The sequence below is a fragment of the Ahaetulla prasina genome, chromosome 8 (assembly GCF_028640845.1).
Source record: "Ahaetulla prasina isolate Xishuangbanna chromosome 8, ASM2864084v1, whole genome shotgun sequence".
Taxonomy (NCBI): Eukaryota; Metazoa; Chordata; class Lepidosauria; order Squamata; family Colubridae; genus Ahaetulla; species Ahaetulla prasina.
Genome location: NC_080546.1, coordinates 52,949,174 through 52,974,298, shown reverse-complemented (window position 1 = coordinate 52,974,298; position 25,125 = coordinate 52,949,174). Strand labels below are relative to the sequence as shown.

Genomic DNA, 25,125 nt, shown 5'->3' with positions numbered 1-25,125 from the left:
GATAGCAATCTTCCAATATTTGAGTGGCTCCTACAAAGACAAGGAAGTGTCAAACTATTTTCCAAAGCAACAAAAGGCAAGGTGAGAAACAATGGATGAAAACTAAGGAGAAGCAACATAGAACTAAGGAGAAATTTCCTAACCGTGAGAACGATCAACCAATGGAACAACTAACCTTCAGAAATTGTGGGTGCTCCATCACTGGAGGCTTTCGAAAAGAGACTGGAAAATTATTTATCCGAAATGGTATAAGGTCTCCTACTCAAGCAGGGAGTTAGACTAGAAGACTTCCAAGTTCTCTTCCAACTCTATTATTCTATGTTCTGAGTTTCATTGTGGGGAAACATTGGAGGAAGGAATGCTATGTATGCCACTGTGAGTTCCTAGACGAAAGATGAAATATCAATCAATCAATCAAATAAATCAATAGATGAAGAATAGTGAAATATAACTGCTCTTCCTAAATGTTAACTTTCTGCTGGCAAGCAGCTGATTATTTTTTTCACAGAATGTACAGTAACATAAATGTTTATGGTCTACTCTATTTTCCCCATTTTAATTTCATTGTACTTGAGCGTTTATTCCAAACAACTAAATGTAGGTTAATGCAGTACTTCATTTACACCAGACTTCATATCAGTGAATATATTTTTCTGTTTCCTTTGAATGATAGGGAATGAAAACAAAATATTGTTTTAAAGAATGTACATGCAAAATCTAGGTCATATGAATCTCATAATATGGACAATTTCCAGTTTTAGACTGGAAAATCAATTGTAAAATCTAGATTAATGATTTGTAAATGCCAGAAACCAATATAACTTGTTGCTTTTGCTTACAATTTGTGAATTAGAACTTAGTCTTTAGTGATCTGCATGTCAGTATTTTTGTTGTCTATGCCATTTTTGAAAAGAATTTTATTTATTATATTTAAATATAAAGTTTTGTTATAGGGTATGATTTTCATAATATATGTAATGAATTCTAAGATGATGTCATGCAGCAATTCAAGTTTTAAATCAGTCTTGAGTGTTTCATGATGTAATCCTACTCTCTGTAGATCCTTGTGTGCTTGTTAAATTTAATCTGAAAAGTTTCAGCAGCCTTGTGATTTTTCTTGGCTCAGTCCATCTATACAATCATTACAGACCAGGTGTATTACTGGCATTACTTCTTACATATGTTAGTATAAGTAAAGCTGCTTTCCATGTCTTTGTTAGGATGCGGTCTCAGCATTGTTGGAAAGGACATCAGCTGAGCTGCAAGCTGTAGAACAAGAATTGGCAGAGAAAGAAGAGGAAGGGGAGGAGGAGGAGGAGGAGGAAGAGGAGGAAGCACAGAATACCCAGGGAACACAAAGTTCTGAGGAAGACTGGTAAGCTGAACTCTTTTTATTTTTTTTTATTTTTTTTTTATTTTTTTTTGTTTACATTTATACCCCGCCCTTCTCCGAAGACTCAGGGCGGCTTACAGTGTATAAGGCAATAGTCTCATTCTATTTGTATATTTTTACAAAGTCAACTTATTGCCCCCCCCAACAATCTGGGTCCTCATTTTACCTACCTTATAAAGGATGGAAGGCTGAGTCAACCTTGGGCTGGGCTTGAACCTGCAGTAATTGCAGGCTTTGTGTTCTTAATAACAGGCTTTACCAGCCTGCGCTATTCACCGGCCTTTTTTATTATTTATTGGTCATTCACAAAATAGCATTTAAAAATACGAAGCATAAAAAAGCAAAATACAGAAAATGTTGCTTGTCCTCCGCAGTAGGTAGATAAGAAAGATAGGAAGAAAATCTATTATTCCTTAGGCAATTTAGGGAGGAATATTTTTTCTGCTGTTTTGCTCAGTGACAGAAACACATCACAAATATTATAGGGAAAGCAACAAGGAAAATAATGAATAATATTAGTTTCTATTCAGCTTGGCGAATGGAGCCATGCTGTTGTCCAATCCAATGTTCGGGTTCTGTTTTCATATCTCAAAAGGATACGGCCTGGTGAATATGCATAATCATTCTCCTTAAATAGGAGCTAGCAAATAAGGAGAGCATGCATCTAGCTAACAAAATATAGACTATGTACAAAAGGTATGAACTGGGAATGTGTCCTGTCTATATTTTGCTTTTGTTATCATGAGCTTCCTCTATTTTTGATCAGAACAAAGATTCATATAGTATCTTACTTCTGATAAGTTTAAGGCGGGCATGAAGGCAGTAGACTTTTCTTGCCTCTTCTCTTTTAAGAAATGTCTATTGGTAGCATTTGTCTCTGAAAATGTGAATCAATTGTTTCTAAGCAGCCTTTTGTTAACCACAATTTGGAATGTGGATCTTTCATGAAACATATAATCCAATATGTGTCAATTTACTTGGATTAACAAGTTTTTATATAGAAACATCCTAGCTTTTTTCCCCCAAATTTACCATGTGGAGAATTAACTGTGTTAAAAAATACAGGTGCAGGGTGTATAAAAAATACAAACTTTTAGCTACTTTGGTCAAAATCAGTGGTGGGTTCCTACCGGTTCTGCCCACTTCTACTGAATAGGTAGTAGCTTTAGGGACTAGTTCTCCCAACCAGTTGTAAAGGCAGTCTGGCCACGCCCCTGAACTGGTTCTCCGGTCGCTGCTTGCTCACCCACCCAACATGATCATCAGACAGTAAGCTAACCAGAGCTGGGAAGTGGCTGGCTGGCAAAGAACCTTCTCAGCCACCTTGGCACAGGGCGCTGAAAAGTCCTTCAGCTGGTGAGAAGAAAGCTGCGCATGCGCAAAGATGGCAGCAGTGATTGGAGGTCTTTTTGGCGCCCTGTACCAGCGGCTGGGTAGAAAAGAAGCCTCTCGGCTTCCAAGTTCAGCAGCAGGCTTGGTCCTTTCACAGGGTCACTTTTCTCCGTGTCTGAGAAAAATCATAAGGCGCGGAGCAGCCTTTAAGGAGAAAGTCGGCATAGCCACCTAGATGAGGTAAAAAAAACCAAACCACTGAGGGAAGGAGCCCCCCCCCCCAAACCTGCTGGCATTGCAGCCGCACCCCCTCCCTGCAGCTTGGAGCTCCAAGTGGAAGAGATCCTCTGCTGTTGTGAAGAAGCAGCAGCTCCGGGTGCACCATGCCCACTTTGTTCTCTTTGAGAGCAACTTTGCAAAGCTGCTCTCAGAGAATGAAGCAGGCCTGATGCACCTGGAGCTGCCGCTTCTTCACAACAGCCAAGGATGGAAGAATTCACTCAGGAACGATGCCAGCGAGGAAGGTGGCCGAATCCTCTGCATAGCCCGAGGTCTCTGGGATGAGTAAACAAGTGTGGGGAGGCAAAGGAGACCGAACTCGGCCCCCCATGTGTTACACCCCCCCAGCCTTCGCCTGCACCTCCGTGCTGCCAGCATCTCCCTAAGCCGCCACTGTTGGAGCTGCACCTCCATGCCATTTTCGGGCACCCAACAGGGACTGGGGCAGCCCGGTAAGTTGGGTGCCCGAAAATGGCATGGAGGCTCCCTGCAGTTCCTCGGCTCGTCTGGGCTGCAGCTGAGTCCTCTGCCCTGAGCCAGTGAATGGAGGCAGCCAGATCTTTCCGGATTTGACTTGGAGGAAAGCGCAGCTCATGGCTGCTACATTTTGTTATGCTGCACTAGCGAAGGAGAAGAAACAGCCAGTGGATAGCACAGAGTTGCTCCAATCCACGTGTTCTCCAGGTCAGCGGCTGTTTCTCTCCTTTGTTACTCTTTATGGGAAAGTGTTTGGCGCAGCACAGCAAAATTTAACATCCATGAGCCGTGCTTTCCTCTAAGCGCTGTGGGCTGCAGAGGGAAACAGGAGCTTTTCTCTGCACAGAGTTTTCAGATGAGACTTAGAGGAAAGCACAGCTCATGGCTGTTAAATTTCGTTGTGCTGCACAAACGCTTTCCCATAAAGAGTAACGAAAGAGAAAAACAGCCACTGACCTACAGAACACGTGGATTGGAGCAGCTCTGTGCTCTACACTGGCTGTTTCTTCCCCTTCGCTAGTTCAGCACAGCGAAATGTAGCAGCCATGAGCTGCGCTTTCCTCCAAGTCAAATTTGGAAAGATCTGGCTGGGGAGGGGTGCCTCTGTCCGCCGGCTCAGGGCAGAGGACTCAGCTGCAGCCCAGATGAGCCGAGGAACTGTGGGGGCCTCTCATGTGTTGCACCCCCCTCCCTTCACCCAGACCTTCGCGCTGGCAGCATCTTCCGAAGCTGCCACTGTTGGAGTTGCAAAAGAGACGGGGGCAGCCCAGTAAGCTGGGCACCTGAAAATGCCACAGAAGCACGGGCGAAGGCTGGGAGTGGGGTGCAACATGCAGGAGGCTCCCCGCAGTTCCTTGGCTTGTCTGGGCTGCAGCTGAGTCTGCTGCTGAACCGGTGGAGGCTGCGCAGCAAGAGCAACGGAGGGAAAGTCAAGATGACCACTGCCACCCCACTGCGTCCTGCCCTGGATATGGGGCTGGAGTGTCCAAAAAAAGTGTCAAAAAGTCCCAAAAAATTTCGCCACTGTTTTGGTGGGCGTGGCTTGGTGGTGGGGGTCATGTGACTGAGTGTGAGAGTGACATGAAGTTGGCCACACTCACTCAGTCATCTCTCCCCCATCTAGCCACACCCACAGAACCGGTAGTAAAAAAAATTAGAACCCATCCCTGGTCAAAATGTATGTTTCAATGAATCCCTAAGTGAACAAAAGCTGACATGATCTCAACATGATATCATTCTTCAAATTTCAATGTATTCCTACCATTTGTATGCTGCATAGTCAGAGTAAGAAAAAAGGGTATGTGACAGGTGCAGACATTTCATTATAGTTGATTCAATTTTTGGACCTTCCTTTTACTATAAAGTTGTTTGAAAGGTGATTGACTTGTTGGGCTATAATTAGCTGGATGAGATATTTCCACAGATGAATGGATGCCCTGACTTTTTATCCACTCAGGATATTGTTGTTATTTTATCTATTTGCAATATCCATGGGCTCAACTAAGTGACTATGCAGAGGGTGCTATATCTATCTTCAGAAATAATCTTGAATATCAAATTTACATTTAATTTTATGATGTTCTAACACAGGGATCTCCAACCTTGACAACTTTAAGACTTGTGGACTTCAACTCCCAGAGTTCCTCGGCCAGCAAAGCTGACTTGAAGTCCACAAGTGTTAAAGTTGTCAAGGTTGGAGAGCCCTGTTCTAACACAGTAAATTTATAACAGATCTTTGTGCTTTTTCCAAAGAAGAGAATTCTGAAACAATAGGAATATTTCAGTAAAAGTTTATTTCTGGCCAAAATAAGTTGTTGATAATGTCACATTAATGAATATTAGGTTCCAAATATGCTGGTATTTTTTCCCCCCAAATACCTTAGTAAATTAAGGGTAGATTTCTTTTCACAGGGTAGGAATACTGGCAGAGGTATCCAGAGAAATGAATGAAGAAGAGAATAAAATCAAAGAGACTGAAGAAGCCAAATGCACAGATAGCAAGAGAATGAGCTTTAATTTGGAACACGCAGGTGGTACTGAACATGAGAAAGGCAGCAACCTCACAGAAGTGGATCTCAACAAAGAAACAATAGTATCCCCAATACTGGTGAGTATTTTAAATTACATTTCCTATATGGCCCAGAATGCCTTTTATAGCTGAGCCATAATATTTGTCATTGCAAACTTCTCCAGACGTTTTCAGTTAAATGTACAAACTTAGTATAGCATTTAATATATGTAGTGATTTTGAACTGGTACTTTACAGACTAGGAAATGTTTTTGTTGCATAGTACAAAAAAGAGAAGCAGCAAAGAAAAAAAGTCCTTAGAGCAGCCACAGAAAAATATTTAGCTTGCTAGTTAACATTTAATGCTTATTTGTTCGATAATTCATGTTTAATAATGGATGTTTTAAATATTTAATAAGTTATTTAATGTTTAAATTATACTAGCATACACACTTAATATTTTTATTTTTGCAACTGTTTTGAAGTTTTAATAACAAGGGCCAAGCTCTTAAAAACAGTGCTAGAAAGGGAGGGGGGTTATATATGTGATGGATGGATGAATCAGTTCATTTTCAGTCCATGAACTATAAATTTTGCATACGCTCATTTGTAAATCTGTTATGCCCTACTCCCTCTTTAAACTGAAATGCTTTAAAATAATCCATATAAAAATCTGTATTTAAATATTTACATTTGGCTATATTTTTCTCAAAAAAATATATTTTATATGTTTGCAATTTTTTTAAGCCTGGAATTTAAAACTGCAATACAACATTTAGAAAATTATGGAAATTGAAATTCACCAGAAAGTGTGAACCAATTTGTTTCTCTTCAAATGTACATTGTTCAGGCATTCTGTATGCTAGAAGCCTAAATACTGGTATTTAATCCAAGAACGTTAGAGGTAATCTTTGACTTGTGATCATTGGGACCAGAATTTCTGTTGCTAAGCAAGGCACTGGTTAAGTGAGTCGCGCCCGATTTTATGACCCTTTTTGCCACCGTTGTTAAGTGAATCATTGCAGTTAAGTAAATCGTGCAAGAGAATCTGGCTTCTCCCATTGACTTTGCTTGTCAGAAACTGGCTTGAATCACATGAAATTAGTTTAGTCGAGTTTTTTCTTTGGGAAAGGCTGTAGTCAAAAATCGAGTTCAAGTATTGATACATAGTCCTACGTTCAGTCCATGTGTAGCTAGTGAAGATTCTTCATGAAACCCTGGACAGTCATTGCCAGTTACTCTAGATGGAAACCACAAGGTCCCAGCCATTATGTCAATGACAAGAAATGTTGGAAATTGTAGTTCAACAGCAGGAAGACTACAGATGCCATACTATGATGTTGAACAAGACAGTTTTGTTGCTTTTTATGTTTTTATGTTTATTTGTTAATAGCTATTTTGCCAGTATAATTTCATCACTTCTGAATAAGATGATAAGATTCCTAAAAATGCAGTAATAATCATCATTTAAAACAAAGCCTAGTTTTAGTTTTAAATGGACAAGGGATGTGTTTGTTTAGAATGAATTCATTTTAAGAATCCTGAAAAGATTTTTTCTAATATATGGTGCTTTATCTAGTACGATGTGTCCAGATAAAAGAAAGATTTTTGTAGAGCACTAAATGCCTGTCTACTTTTTATTTCTTAAGAAATTAATGTATTTTGAACCTTGGTTTTTTGTTTTGAATTTAACTTATTAGTGTCCTAATGGCATAAATTGATATAACTTGGTGAGCAGGTTCTGGTTTTCAGTATTAGAAATGATGTATAATATATCCACAGGTTGATAGAGAAACAAATACAGAAGATAAGATTGAGTATGTAGCTATACAACCCAAGGACAAAGCCAGCCTGAAGTCTCAACAGCATCCTTTTGTCAGAAACAGCATGATAGTACGTTCACAGACGTTCTCTCCAGGCGAGCGGAACCAGTACATCTGTAGGGTAAGATAAAGAGTGTTCTCAATGAACTCTTACTAACTAAAGACTCATTTAATTTCTTTGGCAGTGGCTCATTGCTGGCAGTGGGCCACCTCTAGAGAACTTAGTGTCCATCTGTCAGCTGTGAGGCTATGAAAATTATTGCTTTCACCTATAAAATAATGTGTAACTTCTCAGCTATTTGGATGTTAGCATTTATCTCTTTGTATTAAGCTAGAATAAAATTGTCGTAATTAACATTCCTTTACTCTTCCTCTCTTCCACTTAGTGACATGCAAACACATGGTTTGAACAGGATGCTAAGGCATGAATTGTTTAACCATGATTTACTGAAGACAATCGCAATTGACTGTGTTTGCACCATATGCTACAGTTAGTGGAATATATGAACCCAGTCATTCTTTCTCAATAGTCATGTGTAGAATTGGCTTGCAGACACCAAAAATAATTTTTTCATGTTTTTTTTATTTTTTACTGTTGATACCAATTTCAGTGCAAATATTTATATTCATTTTGCTGTTTTATGACATGTCTAGCAGCATGTAATTTTTGAAATATGATTTGCCAAATGAAAATAGCACTTATTCTAAGAATACTTTCCCAAAGAAAGCAAGAAAGAAGGTTTAACAAATTAGAATCTATCTGCTTTTTGAATTTCATGACAAAAATGAAATACTTCAAATAAAGTTGCTGTGTGCTCTGTGCATGCGTAATCTGAAACAATATGTTCACACCACAGGGACAAAATATCAAAAACTGTGTGCTGCAGATGAGTCATCAAGTAATCTGCTTTTCAGTATTTTCAACATTTATTTGTCCTCCAATGCAAAAGACGGTTCTTCATTGTAGTCTCAGTGAATCATTCCTATTGGTATCTGGCCTTGCACAGTGCTCTTTTGAGAATTTTCTAAAGCTGAAAGAGACTTGTGTATTTGTCTTCCATTGTCCTTGCAGTTTATCTTTGACTGCAGTAGTAGTACCCCTCCAGGAGTTCTCTGACACTGTAACAGTGATTTTTTTCTCCTGATACACACATCTACTCAAAGGAAACCATGTGATCCAGACTCTCCTCCTCAGGCTGTTACAAAACAGAATGGAAAAAGTGATCATTTCCTGAAAGGGCTTCATAGTGGAATGAATTCTTCCATCCAAACTCCCTCCAGTACCAGGATGATCAATTAGTCTCAACCAAGATCTGTAAAAATCAAAAAATCAAATGTAAGAAGAAAAAGACAATCAAGGACAATCACTTTGTATGGTCCAGATTTTCAGTATCAGCCTCCTGCCTCCTTTTATTTGTGCTTTCATTTATTTAATAATGGGAATCCTTGTTAGATGAAACCTCTTTCTCCTCTCAGATCACTCACACATTTCATTCCATACTGGAAGCAATTTGGGATTTATCTGGTATGTGTTCATAGCAATCAGTCCAGTTGAAAAATAAAATTCCTAATGACAATACTCACTGCATATATCATCCCCTTGGGCCATGTCAATCCTAGATCATACCCTTCCAAGTAGGATGCCACATTGTTGCCATTAGTAACACAAAAAACAGTACTGTTAACAGCATCTGTCTCATTAAAAATCAAGAAGTGAATATTTTTTCTGTATATTAAGTTATTGGTGTTTGAACTGTGACTTTTTATCAGTATTGCATTAATTATCTCATGCAAAACTGTAGTCAAATCCAGCAGAATATGCAGTTATTTTTGCTAGTTTTAATACCAGTAGCTTTTTTATTTAGCTCTACCCACTCTGTTTCAATTACTGTCTATTCTATTTTGACAGCTGAATAGAAGCGATAGCGATAGCTCAACATTGGCCAAAAGAACTCTCTTTGTGAGAAATTCCACAGAACGGCAGAGCTTGAGAGTCAAAAGGGTAGGTGTTGTTTGACCATTTATTGCTCATTTCATAAAGGTTTATTTATAAAACATGGTTCTGCATGTTACACAGATTGGTGTGCATGCATGTACAATCTCTTATTGAAGATGTAGATCATTATCTTGCCTCTTCTCTTATTCCAAGGTTGTATTCTGGTAAACAAAAAAATAAAGATTTATTTATTTGAGAACAAGAAGTAGCAAAAAAAGTTTCTTGACATTGCATTTCTGCTTTTCTCAGAACTTTCAGAGTAAAACTGTAGGCATCTGAAGGATTTTTCCAGGATAGGAGTAAGGCTGCAATATAGGGGATGATCATAACTTATAGTTAGTTTGCCACAATATACTTTCCAGTTGTTTTTGTATGTGGAGTTGTCCAGTTGTTTCTGGCAATCCTTTTCATAAATTTGACAATGCCACCCAATTTGTCAAGAAAAATGTGGGACTTGGACACAAAAAACCTGCTACATGTTAGTTCAGATCTTTGTCCAAGTTCACTATTGTTTACCCTTTCTCCCCAGAGATATAGATTGGAATCTTTCCCAGCCTTACTTGGAGAGATTAAGGATTAAAGCTAAGCATGCAAAGCAAAGATTCTGCAACTGAATGGAAATCTTTCCTCCAAATTAGACATTTATCACAGCAGTCAAATTCTGTTTAGCTTAATTTAACTTTATATTTCAATTTTGAGGCCACCTGATTTCACCACAAGTCTGAACAATTTATAATTAAAAAGAACCATAAAGATAACTACATATATCAAAGAAATTGAGGTGGAGAGAAATGTACTTGGCCAGAATTTTAATTTTCACATTGTTCATCAGATACTTTTTTTCATCAGCTAACAAATTTATACTTGTAGCTATTCTTAGAATTGTGTTTTGTTCCAGGAACTGTGAATGTTATATCCTCTTACACATTTAATTAAAAAAGGGAGAGATTGTCTCAGATAGTGTCAGAGAACAGGCCTGTCATTTCCAGTTCTAGTGACATAGCAGACTGGAGAGCTGCTACTAAGATTAATAGATCCATCTCAAACAAGATATATTCTTTTATTTTTTTTTCAGACTGTAAAGCTAACATCCAGACAATTTACTTCCAAATATATCCCAAGAAAACTGATATGTCCTCAAACAATGTTTTATTGTTATAGATTTATGGTTAATTTCAATTACATGGAACCCTTCCTGATTAGTTAAAAGGCAGAACAAGCTAATCACTTTGAGCACCATTTGTGAAGGAAAGGTGGAATGCAAATTTAACAAAAAAATAAATACATCCCTTGGCTTTCTTTAACTGTGTAATGATGTATTTAGCACAAATTTACCCATAGGCTTGCTTTCTAAAATAAATTCAAGAGTTTCATAACTTTATAACAGAATTCTTTACAGTACATGACAATACATGAATTTCAGAGCAGCTAGCATTAAGAGAGAGAGAAGCAACCCTGAAAATCCAAATTTTTCCTTTTTACTTAACACTATATATGCATACACCAGAACCTTCCCTCAATCTTTAATAAATTGCTGCTAGAGTTGCACTGCTAAATTGCAGTGTTCCCACTAATATTTCCCCAAGCAAAAACCGTTCTAGGAGACTGGGTAGCAAACAGAATTAATAGCAAAAGTCCTTTGGCCATTGTTTCATTTACTCCAGCATTCTGTCATGGAATGGCCCATGGAAAGCTTACAAGCTTGGACTGCAGGGCTATAACTCTCTTTTCCTGATGTTGTCCAACCAAATGCAGTTAAGGCATGCTACTTAAGGATTGAGGGGGTAATAAAAAACTATCCCTATTCATGGTCGTTGATTGCATGATCCTCCGTGAACCTGTCTAATCCCTTTTAAGAAATCTTCCAACTTGACAATCTTCCATAACCGCTAGTGGTGAATTCCAGTACAACTATTATAAAATATTTTCCTCCTGTTGGTCCTGAATCTTCTCTATAACTTTATATAACTTTTTTTTCTCTCCCATAAATAGGCATAGCATTAGAGGTCTAACTTTGAGGGCGGGTAGAACTCAGAATCTCTCAGCTTTTGCCCTGCCATTTGCTATAGTAATGTATTTTACTTGCATGCATTAGCAAGATGTTCGCAATCTTTTTTAAAAAGTCAGCCTTCTTTAAAATCTCAGAGTTAGAAATATTACAAGCTCCTATTTCTCCTCCCCACCCCCGAGGAATACCCCTTATCATAGTTATACCAAAAATGTTTTGTTTTGATATTGAAATAAAGTTTAAAGATGTTGCAGAATATGTTTTTACTGTATTATCTCATTTATGTTGCCTAAGGAAAATTGTTTGACAGGTTCTTATCTTATAGGGGTTGAAAAATATTTCAGTTCTATAAAAACAACTGCAGACTAGCTGCCCCTTAGAGTTTAGTCTGCTGCAACTTCATTTGTACAAAAATAGTATCTTAGTGCCCATAGCAAATTTGTTATGTTTCACACGAGTATTGGCCTGTTCACATACAGTGCATGTATTATATTATATTCTTATTTTCTGGAATTCCTGACAACTATAGCCTACTTGCCAGTCCAACTTGCGAAGAGCAGTGCGAGAGCGCCTGGTGCGTACTTCTCTTGACTTGGAGCTGGATCTTCAGGCATCCCGGACCCGTCAGAGTCGCCTGAATGATGAACTACAGACACTTCGTGCTCTTAGACAGAAGTTAGAAGAGATGAAAGCAACAGGGCAGACGGACCTTCCTCCATGTATTTTGGAAGATGAAAGATTCCAAAAGCTTTTGAAGCAAGCCGAAAAAGAGGTATGAACATGAACTAACTAATAAAGAAGCAAGTATGATGTTTTAGTGTCTGAATGTGCAGTTTTAACCAAGTGTTCATATAAAATTGAAAAGCTGTATACTATCTCTATATTACTGGTATTATTTTTTTTCCCTGTTGCCAGGTACTGATTTGCATGAGTTTCAGTGGTTTTAAATGTTCAGAAGTCAGTGGCTTATTGTCTTAGAAGAGCGCAGGCATTTAAACAAATTGCTCAGAAAAATGGATACTGGTTTAATGTGGTAAAGCGGTTTTTTCCCCATCCCATGCAGCCTATAGTGGGTTTTTTACTGAGAACTTTCCTGTTTTTTCTAACACTTCAGAACTTATTAGTATATAGGAGTCCTAGTGGATAACCATTTAGATATGAGCCAGCAGTGTGCAGCAGCTGCTAAAAAAGCCAACGCAGTTCTGGGCTGCATAAACAGAGGGATAGAATCAAGATCACGTGAAGTGTTAGTGCCACTTTATAATGCCTTGGTAAGGCCACACTTGGAATATTGCATCCAGTTTTGGTTGCCACGATGTAAAAAAGATGTTGAGACACTAGAAAGAGTGCAGAGAAGAGCAACAAAGATGATTAGGGGACTGGAGGCTAAAACATATGAAGAACGGTTGCAGGAATTGGGTATGTTTAGTTTAATAAAAAGAAGGACTAGGGGAGACATGATAGCAGTGTTCCAATATCTCAGGGGTTGCCACAAAGAAGAGGGAGTCGGGCTGTTCTCCAAAGCACTTGAGGGTAGAACAAGAAGCAATGGGTGGAAACTGATCAAAGAAAGAAGCAACTTAGAACTAAGGAGAAATTTCCTGACAGTTAGAACAATTAATAAGTGGAACGACTTGCCTGCAGAAGTTGTGAATGCTCCAACACTGGAAATTTTTAAGAAAATGTTGGATAACCATCTGACTGAGATGGTGTAGGGTTTCCTGCCTGGGCAGGGGGTTGGACTAGAAGGCCTCCAAGGTCCCTTCCAACTCTGTTGTTATATTATATTATATTATATTATATTATATTATATTATATTATATTATATTATATTATATTATATTATATTATATTATATTATATTATATTATATTATATTATAGTTCAAATTATTGAGTGCAATAATTATGATGGTACTAAAAATTAATTTAGTAATTAAATGCATTTGAATATCAATAATCACAGAATTGCCTTAGGAGGATTAATTTTAGATGTTACAGGGTCTCAGGAGGTTTGTATATTTAACCAAGAGGATAGCTACTTTTTTTGGGGGGGAGTTATTTCCATTCTGTCTTTAAGAAACTGCTTCCTAGTTTTTAAAAACATTTAAGAATATGGCAGAGCTGGTTGTAAAACTATTGCCTTCTAAATATAGAAAGATCATGTTGCCTCAAATTTAGGAAAACAACATAATTAAAGCTGGGGTTTTTTATTAAACAACTTTCTATTTCTATAAATGACTAAATATAAATGACTAAATGAAGCTAAAACAATAAATACTTAAAACAATAGTCAATACTGATTATTTAAAATCTTAAAAACTATAAAAACAGAGCTAAAACTAAGAAATAATAGACAAAGGAATGTTAATAGTAATGGAACTACCTCACTAGTTCATCCATCTCCTTGGGGTCCCCAGGCCTGCTAGTTTAACTTGAGGGACTTTCAGAAGCATAAGGCCAATCTCACTTTAGAGATGAAGATCCCACAATATGGATACCACAGCAGAAATATTCCACTGCCAAGGGCCCACCAAATGTTGTTCCCTAGACAGTGGGGTATCATCAGCCCCATGATGGCCTGTTGCCTTATCCACACCTCATTTACTTTATGAGAACAGGATTTCTGGTTTTAAAATGACTGGACCAGATTGGAAATGAACACTCTTACAGTGCAAAATCTGTTTTAATATTTTCATGGTCCTGTACATCTCTGAATAGTTAAAAAGCATTCACGTAGTGCCATCTTCAGTTGTAATATGTTTACAGAAGCAAGCCTACCATGGAAATACTGTACATCATCCTATCCTGGCAAAATCTTGCTTAATAAGTGATTTGCCTTTCTAGCAGGAAAAGAAATATATACATTTTTGCTGATACAATTAAAGCGTGTTTGACATATAGACGATCCAGAACACAAGTTGTCCTCAATTTACAACTATAATTGGGGTCAGAATTTCCATTGCTATAGAAGGCAGTTGTTAAATGAATTGTGCCTGATTTGATGACCCTTTTTTGCCATGGTGCTTAAGGAAATCACTGCAGTTGTTAAGTGAATCAAGTAGTCATTAAGTGAAGCCATTTTCCTCCATTTACTATGCTTGTTGGAAGCCAGTAAAAAGGGCACAAATGGTGAGCATATGATCCTGAAATAGTGCAACTATCGTAAATACATGCTAGTTGCCAAGCACTCAAATTTTGATCACATAACTGTGAGTATTTTGCAGTGGTCAAAAGTGTGAGTTATAAGTCACGTTTTTCACAGCCATTGTAACTTTGAATGGTCACTAAACAAAGAGATGTTGAGGACTACCTGGACGCCTCTATATTCCATACTCAATATTTTTAAAAATATCTCCCCCCCACTCATATCCTCATCTCTTGAAACCTAGATTGGTTTTTGTTAGTTAGTTGAGCAAAAAATTTACCCTGTCCCATGCTAGACTGGCTTGTTTGGACAGAAAAAAATAATAATTTACTGACATGACTTCATCAATATGAGCTTATTCTTAAACTGCACTGATGATGCCCACAATCATCTTAGCTCAAAGGCCCAGTGAAATAAGGTTGTTTTCCTATGCTATAAAAAAAAACCAGGAAAGTGGAGCCTCATGATCTTATGGCAGAAGAAAATTCCATAAAATGGGGCCTGCTATAGAAAATTCCTGTTGTCTTACCCACAGTTCATTTATGTTATGAGAAGAGGAGTCTCTCTCTTTGTAAATGACCAGACCAGATTTGAAATGCACATGATAGCAGGGCAAGATCTGTTTTAAATATTTTCATGATTGTCTACTGCTTTGAATAGTTCAAAAGCATTCCTAGGGTGCCCTCTTCAGTTGCAATTTGTTTACAGAGGCAGCCTACTGCAGAAATACTGTACCTATTACAATGCCAAAGTCAGTAAACACTTTAAAGCCTTTTAATATACTAATATAAAAAGTTAAGGGAAGTATTAAAGCACTGGAGTACTCTATTAACACAAAAGGAGGGCATTTAACAAAACCAATCAACATCACAGGAAGCAGATAAAAATATAATTTAGACTGTGTATTATATACTTTTAATTGTCAGAAAGAAATTAAACCCTTGGCTAAAAACTGATTATAAAATTCCACTTGTATTTGTTTCTTAGTTCATCCAAAGGATAATTAGATAGTTTATTGGGTATGCAAAGCCACTTTGCCATACAAGTTTTTTTTGTGACCTGCTGTCTTTTTTAGATGCTGTTAATCCATCTACAGGTGCTAATAGGAAAGGTTGGCATGCTAATAGAGCTTCTATTTGGGACATCACTTTCTGGTGTACAAACATTTGCCCACGGATTACAGCGCATTAAAGAAACTGTCAAGAATTAGGTAGACCTTTCATTCATTCAACATCTTAATTAAATCAGACCAAAGTCATTTGAATTGCCGTGCCAAGATGCCTTTCCTTTTATTTGTGCCGAAGATGGTTTACAAGGTGCTTACTTCAGTCCTCTATAATATTATGAGTTATTAAATGTGGCTTGTAATTTTTTTTATTAGGCTGAACAGTCAAAGGAGAAAAAGAAACAGGGATTAAATGCAGAAAAATTGATGAGGAAAGCTTCAAAAGACGTGTGCCGATTACGAGAGCAAAGTCAGAAAGTGCCATTACAGGTGCAATCTTTCAGGTGAGGAGAATTTGTATCTCTATGTGCTTTGTAAAACTGTTCAGCAATTTCTACAATGAAATTTTCAGTTTCACTGTGCAGCATATAGTTCTAGAATTAGACAGCTCTGTGGTAAATTTCACCACAGTTTCAATCATTTACAAGATAAATTAATTCAAATGTTCTGAAGTAAATAATCAAAGATCCAAGATTTAGCTTTGCGGTCCCATGTCCTAAACCGACTCTTTGGATAAAAAACTAGTTTTTTTCAATAACAAGTAAAATATTCTTGTTTTATGTCTATTGTCTATTAAAAATAAATTCACCGTAATTTTCCTGAAATATTTATAGTGTGGGCAAAGGATTGTATCAGTCCTGGCATATGAATGTGATAAATTGAATGCATAGGTATTATATTCAGAGATAGCTTAAAGAAATATATCTACTATTTCTATCGGGAATAGATTAGAGAAAAAAGTTTGGTCGATCTTAGGACATTTCTGTCCAATTAACAAGAAATTATTTATACCAGAAATTGTTTACACTTGTTTTCAGCATCCTGACTGTCAATAGTCAGTTTTCCCCAAGTAATTCACCTGGCTAGAGACTGACGACCAGAATAAAGTTCTATCTGTCTGTCTTTCTCTGATGTAAAAGTGGTTACAGGTCAAATTAAAACCATGGCCATTTTGGTTATTGGAAAACTTCCCTGACCTCTTCCCTAAATGTTAGCCAATCTTCTTTGTAACCACTAGCTAAGGGAATTGTTACTGTACAGGATTAAGAGAGCCTATTCACAGTAAATGCTTTTACCTCCCTGACCCAGCCCCCAAGATGGCTGGAAAGAAATGTCCTAACAATGGATCTTCCATCTTGGAGACCACCTGCTGCTGAGGAGGCTGAAGTCAGACTAACGTAATTTGGCAGGAAAGTAGTATTTTCCATCAGAAAACAGAAAAAGATTGAAATGAACTTCTTATGTTAGATAAATGTCTTCAGAGGGTCAGTGACCTGCAGTTGGCCTACTGCAAGACTCTTCCTTTCCATCTGACCATGGGGCTCTGTGTGTCCCTGGCCATTTCTGCTTCGGCTACTGCAGAGAACAGAAGAGTTAGAGTGTTTTGTTTTGATTTTGTCTCAAGAAATACTGAACTTGTATAAGTTTCTTCTAGGATGTCACCAGTCCCATTGGTAAGCTCCAGCTGGAAAATTGTCCAGTGTCTGGTCATTTCCCCACTCAGAATTTGGTGTGGTGGTCCCCATGAAAACAAAAGATGGGATCAGGTCATTGCATCCTTGTGGATCATAGTGATTGTCTGCCTCCAGAATTACCAGGCAACTCCAAGATCTGGTCAAAATTGCTCCCTCCGTGATGGATCTAGTCTACAAAAATTCTTCTGCCCCATACAACCTTAAGGTTGCTACCTGCCTCTCCTTTTCCCAATTCCACTCCCTCTCAACCCCACCCTTCTTGGCTAATGAACCCATCTAACCACTGTCATTCCCCACCATAGATCCTAGTAACTATTCTCAATTGGTGTTGCTTCCAGTCGTGTAGTAATTAAAGCGGCTAGCCTCACCATCCATTTCTACATCTGCATTCCTCTCTTTCCATGTCCAAAAAGCCCAATTCCAAGTGGGGGACTGATCATGCCTGCCAACACTCCAAGTCTGCACACAGAAAAAAAGACCACTTCAGTGAACAGGAGCCTGGACCAGATCCCAGACAGCAAAATACCTGAGCTCTAGCAGGGCTCAGGACAGTGACTCAAGCTGTCTCTGTTCCAATTGACCCAGCTCTCTCTAGCCATATCTCAGGTTTCCACTCTGCACTGCTTCTTGCAGCAAAAGTGGAGCAAAGGTGACAAGGGACTTAGTGGCATTGCTGCACTGGATCTACTCTGTTATCATGCATAAAGATAGACCCTCTAGTCCAGGGTTGTCAAACTCCCGGCCTATGGGCTGGATGCATCACGTGCTGGTCACACCTACACCCAGTTTAGCAAAGGGCAAAAAAGTCCCGATACATCTCATCACGCCACCATGACAATGTGAGTTTGATACCCCTGCTCTAGACAAACCTTGCCATCCTTACCAGCTAGCACAAACAGAAATCTGGCGCCAGTTAAGGTAGACAAGAACCTCCTCCACCACTGTTACATTTCAAATGCTGCCCAAGTACTTAACACAATCCAATGTGGTGGGCAATGAAGCTGACTCTGCTGGATTGCATATCTCATTGCACTCTCCTCTATATTGACTTCCCTGGTTACTAAGTGCCTCCTGCCTCCATCTCTTCTGTTTCCTTGGAAGGCAATACACTTGTAATCTCATTTTTTTCATCTGTCCAATCCACAAAGCAGACTCCCAAAACAAATCCCAACTCTTGGTGTGTAAAATCAACATTTATGTTCTTATTCATCATGTTGCCTTCCTGGTTGTGTCTCCCATACCTTTCTAAACTAGTTAAGTGGCCTATCACAAAGCTAAATATTTTTAAAGAAATATCATTTGAGCACTGCCCACCTTGAACTCAGTTAAATTGTATTTCTAATCACTGTATGTTAAAAACCTAAGGATTTGTTATATAATACTTCGATGCAAATTGTCATTTGCTTCTTTATTTTTTTATCTTCTAGTATTGGAGTCCATTATAAATTAAACACATTTTTGTTTCCCTTATATTTATTTTTAAGGGAGAAGATGGCATACTTCACAAGAGCAAAAATAAGCATACCAGCTCTACCAGCTGATGATGTCTAACAATATTTTGCATCAAAGGTGTTGTTCATTTTTTAATTAAATGCTTTTATACTATTGTTCTACAATCTTTTAAAGACATATTTTTGAATTCAATTGTAGATATTGTTTATAAAATATATACATTATGCTCTAATGTAACATTTCAGATGTGCAAACTGTTCTCTTTGTCTTTTCTCTAGAAATATAAAGCAAAATATACATTGATATACCAATGAGACTAACTTTGTACAGTTTGTATATGTAAAAACAAAGGAAATCCTAGTATATATGAACTGCACTGCTGCTCTATATCATGCAATGTGTCCCATATGTTTCATTTCCCAGCTTACTTTTTTACCCACAAGGGCAGACTGTGAAAATGGCTATTGAGCCATCTAATAGGTTTTGAAAAAAAGAGTGGTGATAGTAGTAGTAGTAGTAGTAGTAGTAGTAGTAGTAGTAGTAGTAATAGTGTGTACATAGCTTTCAGAAAATGTGAGTCCTCTTCCATGCCAGCAGGTCTGTCTAGTGCAGTGATGGCAAACCTTTTCATCACTGAGTGCCGAAAAGGGAGAGCACACATGCACATATTGATTGCAACCCGGAAGAGGGACTGCCCAGGGCGCATGCGCGCGCCCAAAAATGAACTTTCCATTTCAGCTACTGAACTTCTGGTTTCAGCCAGCTACTCTTCTGGGTTTCTGGTGCACATGCGTATGCGACGATCAGCTGGCCAGCGCACATGCTCACGCAGGAAAATGGAAGACCACCTCTTCTCGTTTCCGGCACTGCAGCATGCAAAAAGGCCAGCTGATCGTCCCGCATGCATCTGCGCCATAAACCTGGAAGAGTTAACAGGCGATGCCGCAAGTGTCAGGCAACATAGCTCCACGTGGCACTTCAGGCACGTGTTCCATAGGTGCCATCATGGGTCTAGTGCATACAGGTTCTGTTTAGATTTCGGCTGTCTACATGGGAACTTTCAACTTTTTTTTGTTTGTTTGTTTGAATGAAGGAAGAGGCCTAGAATATTCAGGCCCTGAATTTGGGGCTGTATTTCAGATCTCACTGTATCTAAGAGCTTGGAGAGAATACAAGGGAAGTACGTATAACCCTCTATGTGTTGAAATTGATAATACCCAAATGGCAGCTGTTTAGAAAAATGGACTCAAATTCAATTTTAAACCTGAGAATTCAAAGGATGAAATATATGTAAATATATCTAGTAAGAGCTTATTAAAATAGTTACATTCATGGAGCCCAAACAGATCCATTTTCACCAGAACTGTTCTTAACAAATTTATTTCTCTAAGGCAGTGTTTCTCAACCTTGGCAACATTAAGCTGTGTGGAGTTCAACTCCCAGAATGCTGGGGAAATCTTGGAAATGAATCTGACATATCTTAAAATTGCCAAAGTTGAGAAACACTGATCTAAGCACCCATTGTATACTATTGTTATAGAGATTTCTTCTAAGAAACCTTGATAATGAGCACTTAAAATAATATTAGTTGGGTTAAGATTAAATAGACCATGTAAATTGGTTCCTAAATTAATTATGGCACAATAAGGATTAAACATGGTCAATAACCTTAGCTTGTTTAACCAGCAACAGGTTTAATACAAAGTGATTTTTAAAAATTGGTTATTCGCCAAAATCAGTTTCTGGCTACAAGTTTACAGTAGATACTAGGCAAAGTATTTGAAAAGGGTCTATGACAGTTTGCCACAGCCAACTTGAGGCCAACTTGCCATGACCAACTCACCACGGACAGCTCACCTTCGCCAACATGCTGCAGCCAACTCATTGTGGGACAAGAGTTACACTAATATCAAAGAAATTGTGGAAAAGAAAGGATGAAAAAGGATGGAAAGAATGAAGTGTGAATGGCAAAATTTTTTTTAAAAATATTTAATTTAAATAATTAAATTGAATTGTTAAATTGCCATAGAGCAAGTTGTCCTCTGGTGAGTTGGCTGTGGTGAATTGTCCCGCAGCGAGTTGGCCATGTAAATTGGCCATGCTGAGTTGACTGTGGTGAGTTGGCTGTGGCAAGATGTCCCATTCTGATTTGAAAAGGTGCTTCACAAGCACATGTGGGCGCATCTGAAATCCCACCCCACCCCGCTTTATTAAATTGCTGAGGAAACTACTGCACATCTACTAGGAGGCTCAAGTTGGAAGTAGTTGCTTTATCAATCATCCTTCTATGTAGAGGTACTTTTCTAGCTGACCTTCAGTTGTCGTGCATGTATACACACGTGCAGTGTCTGTGACCATGTTTAAAGTCTAGAAAATCTGTGCCAAAACTTTGGAAGGATCTCTTCAAGAACTTTTGCGTCATTCAGTCCATCAAAGCGTTTTGCATAGCCATAGTATAGGCACAGGTTTTCTTGGCATCCTCACTTCCCCTGGTAATTCTCATCTGATAACCAGGTACTGATTAGTTTTGATGTCATCCTCATGGAACACAGTGATTAATGCCTTGTTTCAGCGGTGATGTCACAGTTTTGTAGATCAGACCAAAGCAAGGCATCTAATTACTTAAGAAAGGATTGAAGAGCTAATAGTGATAAGTGTCTTTACTAAATTAAATCTGCATGCCATACTCCCCACTGACGAAAATAGAACTTCTCAGTTTATAAGATCAGGCTATTTAAACAATGTAGCTATTGCTTCCAAGTTATGGAACATAAGATAATGAGAGCATAAAAGTTATTTAGGCTGTTTTAAAGCCATTTGATGAAAGTGACACATAGTTCTGTATGTGATACATATTCACATATACACAAAAAAAGAACCAAGGAAACAAAAAGACTTCTACTAATTGTGTACTTGTTCATTTTGCAACATAATTGTATATTGACATGCTGTATTTTATTTTTCAAGGATATAATAGTATTGTTGAAAAAAATAGGAGAACATTTACAGTATGTTCATTGCCATCCTTAGAATTACAGAAGGAAATAAATTATTGTGTCTTAATTTATTTTTGTAAATCTCCCAAAGGGTCCTATTGTTATGCATAACTATATGTAATTATTCAGATCTTTTCAATATTACTTCTACTTGGAAGTAGGAAACTGCTTAATATTTCCTAGGTGTCCCTCTTTTTTTAAATCCATCTTTTAGAAGTGAACTAAACATGTACATGCCATTTACTCTGTAAAGGTCAATGTCTAAAAGCTGAAGTCGCAAAGTTATTTAATATAGAAATGAAGGCTGATAATTTCAGCTTCTCAGTTTGACATTACAGTATAATAATGTTTTAGAATGATATATAGAGTTGTATCTTGTGATTTATTTATTTTCAGTCTTATTTATGTACAGTACATCTTAATATAGTTCAGTTCTGTGCATTTAAATTTGCGGGTTAAAGAAAGCTACTGTGCAAATTGTTTTTGGGACACATGCAAATATATCTCCCTCTTTCTCTTCTGAAGGTATGCCACAATATTTAGAGAGAAACAAAAAGAATAATATATTGGCAAGACAAATTTTGTTGGGTGTTTATTAAAAGGATCTTCCATCCATCCCTTCTTTCACATGCTAAAATTGCAGCAACCTCAATTAATACTTAAGAAAACATTCTGAAGTCCTGGAAGTCTTACACAAAGTCTGTTTAGCATTTGAAACAATTTTGAAAACCGTGATCATAGACAAATACCAGTCAAGTCTCATACAACACTAATATCATTTTTATCATAAAAGTTACCTATCAGAGAATAGAACAAATGTAATCATATCTTGATTATCATTACTTCAGTACAATCCTGCACGTTATATTATAAGTATTATACAATATTGTTTAGCCAAATGAACAAAGTGTTAGCAAATCTTTTATTGGAGAAACTAAACTTCAATTTTTAAACAGTTATTTTATATTTAAGTATTAAATGCTCAGAACTGAACTCAATATTTAATCAGGTTGTATCACAAATGTCTTCTATCCTAATATTGTCTGTATATGTATACATCACCAGATTAACCTTTGTCTCTGCACTTTTCAATTGTTTCAATGATTTGGAAAAATACAGTTTTTTAACAGTAACTTTTGCATGCTTCTATTCTTTACCAATACCAGTTAAATCAAGTTTATGTGATTTGTGCAAATGTTCACATAAAACATTCACCAATAATGGTGGTCCATTAATCAGCATTATGGATGGGTGGTTTCTTGAGTAACAATGATTATGCAAGCTGTACTTGTGTAAGTGAGGTCCTACCAAACAATAATCCATGACGGTGAATGGTTTTTTTTCTGATTTTACACACTAAAATATAATATAAAACTGACTGGATCTGAAACTCTGAAATGCAGCAAGTCCATGCTCTGTTTTTATTATATATTACTAATACAGATTTTCATGGAAACTGAGGTCCATCCCTATTTTCAGAATGGTAAATAGACTTTGTAATACAGAGAAGTCATTTTTAAAAATACATTTTATGACACTGGAAATCTGAACACTTCCAATATTAACAGATATGTATATGATATATAAGGTAATAACATCTTAAATCTGTTTAAATGATACATTGAAATGTATCTATTTAACTAATAATACAAATCAAACTATATAAATGTAGATTATGCTAAAAAGAAATAGATGTAATTTTCATCCTAAATTTAATATACTTGGTAGATTTTTTTTTAGTTTAAAATGATTTAGCTACTGTCAAAAAGACTAACTCTTCTGTGCATTTCTACTATGGCCTAACAAAAAAAATATATGATCAATTCTGTGCAGAAAAGTAAAAATGCACTGGTAACCAATGAATGGTGTGTTCCCATATTCCCATCTGACAGTTATCTTTTGAGTAGTCTCCTATCAAATTTCAACAGTGGGCATACTTCAAAGCAATAGAGCACATCATTGCTTATACAACTAGCACTTTTCGTAGCTTTTACTCTTGATGTTCTGTCATCAGACAACTTTCCATTTGTGAAGAGTGTTAAAATTCTGTAAACCTTGACTTCTTTAGGCAAAGCTAAAAGAAAAAAAAAACGTTTTACATTATATCCTTTCTTCCCTTTTCACATTACCTATGTAGCTTTCCAGAGCACTTTCCTTCATTTCATAAAAAAATAAGGCAATTCTAGCCTTGTAAGCTACTTAATAGGTTTAACAATATTTTCTTATAAAATACCATTAACTTTTCCATTAAGCAATATAATCAGAAGTATGCAGGATTTAGCATTTGTGAATATACTGATAGAGTTTGAGTTGAGGAGCAGTGAAGAAATGTTATGTTATTACTATCTGTAAATAGGTACTGTAAATGTTCTCACATTTAGATTGTTTGTTCTTTCCAATGACATTTTAATAGAGAAAAATGACAAATCGTGATTTAAAAAGTATTAAACTTATAAGATCCATTCTACACTGAGAATACAGTTCAAATATTAATATTTTACTTCTATTTAGGAAACAACAGTCAATCCTTACTTGGATAGATTTAACTACATAATTGAATTCATATTCATTCAGAAGCAAATCCACAGAGTTCAATAATGTTTTTCTCCAGATAAGTACAAATATAATTAACCTAACACTCTTAAATTTGTAAATTCAATTATGTAACTTGGAGCTGCTTAATAAAAGACATTACACATTATAAATGGATGGCACAGAAGCAATCCAGTTTTTAAAAGATGTAAACAAAAAGAATGCTGTCATCACACAGTAAAATTAATACAGTCTGTCTCAGACTTTAGAAAGTATATTGGGATCATATATACCTAACACTCAAATATCAACACATAACACAGCAGAACTGATTCTTCACAATACCAGTATTTCACATCTAATTAAAATATTTTTTTAGCTACTCCCTTATATCTTAAAAATAGGTAGAGGGAACAACATACAAATAAGGGGGGAAAACCTTGGTGTTTTCCATGCTTTAAGATGAATCCTAGTCTGTAGATACAATTAGAATCTATTAACCAATATTGCTAACTGAAGGTTTATTTAAAGATTTTGCTGCACATTTGAATTTGTATCAGAAAGTTTAAATGAAAATAGTCTTTGAATTTTAAAACAGTAGAGAAACAAAAACAACTATTTCTGAAAATCAAATACCAAACTTAGCAGGGTATGATTGTGTAATATGAGGATTCATATTTTTATGACTTATTTGAGCTTTGGATATTTTTGTTTTTACAGTACATTTTAAGTTGAAGTAGACAGAAATATATGATGATGTTTTCTATAGTCATTTTAATCTACTCTTGTTGTGAAGCCAGCATTTTCAGCCTTGTAATAAGAAGGATAACACTACTCTTGAAATAAAAAGTTCAGGAAAAATATTAGAAACTCAAGTGTAATTAATCGAGTAAGGAACAAAGCGTCCTTTAATCTTAATTGGAATAGGTTCTGCACACTGTGTTTAAGTACATGAAAGGAAAAATAGGCTCTCCTGTGTCTC

General features: G+C 36.9%; 1 protein-coding gene across 5 annotated transcripts in view; it reads left to right on the top strand.

The window, feature by feature from the left end:
- WWC2 (WW and C2 domain containing 2) overlaps window positions 1-22,744 on the top strand; it is a 192,914-nt gene extending 170,170 nt beyond the window's left edge. For all 5 annotated transcript variants that reach the window (XM_058192842.1, XM_058192845.1, XM_058192844.1 and 2 more), the window contains 7 exons: window positions 1,221-1,375; window positions 5,393-5,588; window positions 7,272-7,433; window positions 9,222-9,314; window positions 11,846-12,088; window positions 15,845-15,972; window positions 18,648-22,744. In XM_058192842.1, the coding sequence (XP_058048825.1) occupies window positions 1,221-1,375; window positions 5,393-5,588; window positions 7,272-7,433; window positions 9,222-9,314; window positions 11,846-12,088; window positions 15,845-15,972; window positions 18,648-18,714 (1,044 nt within the window). In that variant the 3' untranslated portion in view covers window positions 18,715-22,744. The remainder of the gene's footprint in view (window positions 1-1,220; window positions 1,376-5,392; window positions 5,589-7,271; window positions 7,434-9,221; window positions 9,315-11,845; window positions 12,089-15,844; window positions 15,973-18,647) is intronic.
- Window positions 22,745-25,125: the final 2,381 nt, after the last annotated feature.